Source organism: Sinocyclocheilus rhinocerous, unplaced genomic scaffold, assembly GCF_001515625.1.
Source record: "Sinocyclocheilus rhinocerous isolate Xijiao unplaced genomic scaffold, SAMN03320098_v1.1 scaffold580, whole genome shotgun sequence".
Classification (NCBI taxonomy): domain Eukaryota; kingdom Metazoa; phylum Chordata; class Actinopteri; order Cypriniformes; family Cyprinidae; genus Sinocyclocheilus; species Sinocyclocheilus rhinocerous.
This window is the reverse complement of record NW_015670982.1, coordinates 1,048,624-1,054,601: the sequence shown is the minus strand read 5'-3', so window position 1 is coordinate 1,054,601 and position 5,978 is coordinate 1,048,624. Positions and strand designations below refer to the sequence as shown.

Genomic DNA, 5,978 nt, shown 5'->3' with positions numbered 1-5,978 from the left:
ACACCAAAGATGCTTTAATATGTTGTGTGTTTTAATAGACCACAGAGTAGCATTATAACAGAACTTTCAAATGTATCTAGTATGATAAAACAGCACTGCTTTTTTTTCCCCACATAAGCACGACCGGAAGGAGCGGAAGCAGTCGATTGTGGCATAATAAAAGCTCCGCTGCTTTCGAGCCGTGTGTCACGCTCGTTCAGCGGCCTCGTTTCGCGTCAACGGCTTTCAACCTCACCCTGGCTTCATTCTACTACGTTAATAAATCATTAGCTCATCCATGAACATGATTTCTGCCCGAGTTCCGTCGGATTGCATCGGCTGTGGGGATGAAGACGACAACTCCCATGATTCCACACTCAGTCACGGCGTCATCAAACTACGCCTTTGTCTATTTGTTTATTTTGAATATGCGCCCTCTAGCGGCGAAAATTACATATTGTGCCTTTAACACATCTATTTAGATTACTAGAGTACTTTTATTTCCATACTATTTCAACATTTAACAATATTTAATAATAGACCACATTTCCAAAAGTGATGTTTGCCTTAAAACTTTCTAAACATAAAGAGACAAAAAGACAGTGGTAATCAAACAATTTATTGAATCTTCCAGTAGAGACTTGATATTCATGGAATAAAACTGCTTTCTGATAGTACAAGTAAGCAAGAACAGCACAAAAAAGGGACGGAGAGGAGAAGCCACTTATGAAAGTGCAGATACTGTATGAACGAACAACGTTATATATTTTCTTCAAAAAAATACAAAAAATGTTTACATTTTGATAATGGATGGGATTTCACTATGAATAAAAAAAAAAAACTGAGAGCAAGTTAATCAAAAATTAACTACTTTTTTACAAAACATCACTAGTGCCATTTAGAACTTAGTCAACAAAAAAGGTAATTATTTTACTCTAAAAAATGACGAAAACGCATAGGCATCATGTATATTTCTTTCTCTTGCTTTTTAAAAGGTGTTTTATGAAAACAGATTATTCATGGCATTTCAGAAAAGAAAAAAAAACAGAGAAAGGAGGACGTTCTTCTGTGCAGCACAGTGGTGTAGTGCACAATATATGGACAAAGTAAACGATGCCTGCCGCTGCTCTCATAGACATCAAAGACTTACAATCCTGGGGATCAAACCACACTTGCAAAAAAACAGACTGCACAGCACTTTCTCTACTAATAAGTACATTTACACACCCATTTTTGAAATCAGTCGAACACAACTGCAATAGAAGTAGCGCAACATACGCATGAGTTTACTCATGCATCCCTACCCACTACTAACATCCCCTAACTCCCCATATGTTTATCCCATTCAAAAGTTTTGTGTGTTCAAATATATGTATTTTTCATTCTACAATAGACATTTTTGTCAATTTTTACTACATTTTTTCTTCTTGTCGGCTGTGAGACATTTCGCATTATTACACGGCTCTGTGGAATACTTGATTCTGATTGGTCAGTCGCGCCATCCAGCGGTATGTTATTCCCAGATAACAACTGCCAAATTGAATAACACACCGCTCATCCGGATACTATGAGTTAGAGCCTGACCGATATATCGTTTTGCCTATATTATCGGCCGATATGAGCCTGTCGCCGATATATCGGTATCGGTGAATATGCCGCCGATATGAATACTTTGTGCATCGCGCTCCCCTATATTATATTATGTCACACTTCTCTAGTAAGTTTTGTCTGTGTGGGAAGACAGTAGCGCAAATCCGTGAATGAATGTTCTAAAGTGAAATAAACTTCAACGGAATAAAGTTGAATGGAATTGAATTGAAATAAAGTTGAATAAACTTCAACTTTACTGTTCAGTGCCTGATGTCAGACTCATTACATTGACTGTCAGTCTTTATTCACCTGTTTCTCGTTGTTTCTCATTAAAATTAATTAAAGTAAATAGTGTAAATTACATCGCTAATGTCATAGAATAGCACATTGTAACGCAGTGTTACAACGTGCCCCATCTGCGCAACTGGAATTTAAAACTGGTTAGTGTCTTCTGCTAGTAATCAAAGCATTAAAAAAAACTATCTGAACTGATAAATAACAGATTGGAGATTAAAATAATAGCAGATTTGTCTCATTTTAAATGAATAATAAAAACTGAGATAAAAAATTTACTTAAGCCAGAATTTAAATGTTACTATGGTAAAATAAATATTCAAACCACGTGTGTTACAACTAACACCCCGTTACTTTGTGCATCGCACTCATCGCAAGTTTATTGTTAAATTGTTAAATGCCCTTACATATCTCTGTCACCATTATAAGTGTTTGATCACCACATTTGAGTGATCATTGCAAAAAATGTGTTTATGTATATATATTCTGTTTATGTATATACTGTATTCTATATATAGTACCAGTCAAATGTTTGGACACACGAATGGGAAAGTGTCCAAACTTTTGACTTGTACTGTACTGTAATATACACAAAGAATATCGGCCGATATATCGGTATCGGCCCTTTTTTACCCCCTAATATCGGTATCGTCCCCAAAAAACCCATATCGGTCGGGCTCTACTATGAGTTATCTTGACCGGTACTACTTATATGCTTAACGAGTCACTCCGCTATCTTTGACTGTCTGGCACCATCTTGTGACTGAAAACACTTAACCACCGCGTGTTACAATGGAAGACTTCAGCATTAATTTCAACATATATGGTAAAAACTAATCTTTTCAGCAATGGATAGAATCAGATGACTCCACTGACTCCCCAGTTAAAACAAAAAACACAAAGAGCTTACTGAATCTGAACTTGGCAAAATAGAAGACGACTGCTACGAAACGAACACCAAAAGAACCACATTATGGGCAATTAAACTTCTCAAAGATTGGCTAATTGAGAAAAAATTGTCGGCAGATTATGATACATATGAGGCAGAAGAGCTCAATAAGGTGCTACGCTCCTTTTATGCATCTGTTCAGAATTCAAAAGGCCAGACTTATTCGGTAGCCAGCTATATGGCTATTAGGGCTGGTGTCGCCACATATTTTAAAAAGTTTGACATCCTGAAGAGTGCTACCTTTTAACTCAAGCAATGCCGTTTTTAAATCTACCATTAAACAAATTCGCAAAATTGGTAAGGACATTAGTCAGCATCATCCTCCGATCTCAACAGCAGACATGGACCTAATAAGAAATTCGGACGTGCTGTCACCAGACACAGCCACTGGTCTCGTTCGGAAAGTTTGGTTTGATGTACAACTACATCTGGCAAGACGAGGCAGAGAAGGAAACCGACACCTAAGAAGGGACTCGTTTATCATAAAATGCGACGACAACGGTACCGAGTACATTACTCTGTCCCATAATGCGGAGACCAAGAACCATAAAGACCCGAGATACCCATGTAAAGAAAATTACAGGGGTTTCATCTTTGCTGAACCCAACAACCCCCAGTGTCCCGTTGCTAGTTTCAAAAATACCTGAGCCTCTGTCCGCCGGACGCAGACGCTTTTTATCTCCATCCACTACGACAAAACCAGGATTTACTGAATGAAAGAACAGTGTGGTACTCTAGGGAGCCAATGGGACATAACTACCTTGCCATGATGATGTCCACAATTAGCAAAGCAGCTGGACTCTCACGCCAATACACAAACCACAGTTTGAGAAGCATGGCTGTGCAACTCCTCTCACGCGCCGGACTGGAAACCAGAGAGATTATGACCGTGACAGGACATAGATGTGAGGGTAGTCTAAAGAGCTATTGGACTCCGTCCACCGCAGACAGAGAGAAATGGAGCAGGATTCTCTCATCAAATCCTGACAGCAGCATCGCAGGCAGTAAGTGTCCACTTAGTATAGCCTATAGGCTAACCTTAGCATGAAATTCAACCGCAAACATAGTTTATAATAATTCTTATAATTGTGTTTTAGGTGCAACCAAAGAAAAGTCCACAGAAGGAGATGCTTTAGCTGACCAAACTAAAAACATCAACTTCAACATCCCCACCAGCGTCGCATTCACAACGGGTCAGTTCACAATAAATGGAAATGTGCAGTTTAATACTTACAAATAAAGTAACATTATATATAAATATGCCTAATTAATAACACATAAGAGATTATATCTTTTACAAATGATTAAATCAAACTGCATCTTTTTTTTCTTTTCTTTTTTTTGAACTTCGTGTCTTGCTTAAGCCACTTTGAAGAGCTGTTTTTCTTTCCTGAAAAGTTTGAATTTGTCAACTTACAAATGAGCTAATAAAATATTTTAATATTTCGTGTCCAACTGTTTATTGTAATTAGTGATACGACTGTACATTATGCCTTAAATGTCCGTATTGTCTGACTTCAAAAGGCTCAAAGCAGTTTGTTAGGAACTATTTTTCTTCGCGGATAATAAAATATTTCAACTCAAGTCAATATTTCGTGTCTAATTTACTTGAGACAAGTAGCCGTGTAATAAGCGGGATAATGCTCCGCTTCGCGTCGGGGTCCTGATCACCCTGTCGGGGTTTATTCTGAGATAACAACCGGCTGGATGTACATAATCCCTTACTTAATAGCCTCGTTATCCTTCTCACAGCTTCATGCCATTCAGTTCATTTAAAGCATTATATTTCTGCACGAGTTTTCATACTTTCTTGTCTACCAGACATGTTCACGCTTCACTATTCTGTACAACACTAGTCTCTAAACTACGATGCAGACCTTTTTTTGCCAATGAAATACTGATTTGTAAACTGCAAAATGTAGAAGAAATGCAAAAGAAAAAGAAAGAAAACAAACAAATTGTCTTAAAAACCCAACTTCTCTCACAAACAAGACCAAAGGAGGATACTTGTCACAAGTATGATGGCCTCATCATTTAACATGCTTGGTCACACAAAGTTGTCAAGTATCTTCCAGATTCTCACGGGCTGAGAACTAAGGACTCTTCAGCCAAAATGTATGCCCCCAAACAAACTGCCTTCAAGTAGAATACAAACCCCACCCCTCCTCCCAACCCCCACCCCTCCCTTCAACCAATCAGCTTCTGCACGGGAACCCAGACATCTGCAGTTGCCTTATGGTCAGCTTTGTCTAGGACACGGAGGAAATGGGGTTGTGAGGAGAGCCCATCTGGGTTAGGACTCTATCCAGCCACTGCAGGGGCCCGTGAAGATGAATCTCAATCCAGCATGGGGTGCTTGTCACATCCTGTCGATGATACTCTGCACCCCAACCCTGGAACACAAGTACAAATATGTCAACTGTGTTCTCCTGAAACGGTGTGCTAAATAAAGGGAAGATTAACTCAAAAACGGGAATTCTCATTTAATTCTTATATTTACTCACCCACATAGCCAACTTGAAACGACATGCACAACTGCCAAAATTTCTCTATATTGTAATCATTATGATCATACTTGTAATAATCGCTTTAATGAGCTTCTGGCTAAAATTAATCCATGTTAGCTAACTGTATGATTCTATTATCTTGAACTGTTAATTTGTGAAATGAACATTACTTGGACACTAGGCATGGGCCGATTACTGGTTTCAAGGTATACCGCGATTTGAAAATGGCACGGTTTCAAAACCGCTAATATTTTCCGTTATACCGTTCCTGCGATATGCACTGTTTTTCATGTCTCCTCAAAGACTGAAAGTGTAGGAATCTCTCAGGTTGAGTGCAGAGTAGAGAGTAACACGACCCTCCTCCTCCTGTTGGTGCGAGCAAGCGGTCAGTCACGTGTGTGTAGGATGGCTGAACTTAAAGGTGCAATGTGTAAAATTTACATCAATCTATTGACAGAAATGCAATATAATATACATAACTATATTTTCAGAGGTGTATAAAGACCTTACTTAATGAACCGTTATGTTTTTATTACCTTATATTGAGCAATTTATATCTACATACACCGCGGGTCCCCTTACATGGAAGTCGCCACCATGTTTCTACAGTAGCCCTAAATGGACAAACTACTCTACACAGCGCGTTTCGTCCCTTTGTT

General features: G+C 38.7%; 1 protein-coding gene across 1 annotated transcript in view; it reads right to left on the bottom strand.

Moving 5' to 3' along the window:
* Nucleotides 1–4,966: 4,966 nt before the first annotated feature.
* smad1 (SMAD family member 1) overlaps nt 4,967–5,978 on the bottom strand; it is a 30,199-nt gene continuing 29,187 nt past the window's right edge. The window contains exon 6 of the mRNA XM_016546574.1: nt 4,967–5,205. Within this exon, the coding sequence (XP_016402060.1) occupies nt 5,062–5,205 (144 nt within the window). The 3' untranslated portion in view covers nt 4,967–5,061. The remainder of the gene's footprint in view (nt 5,206–5,978) is intronic.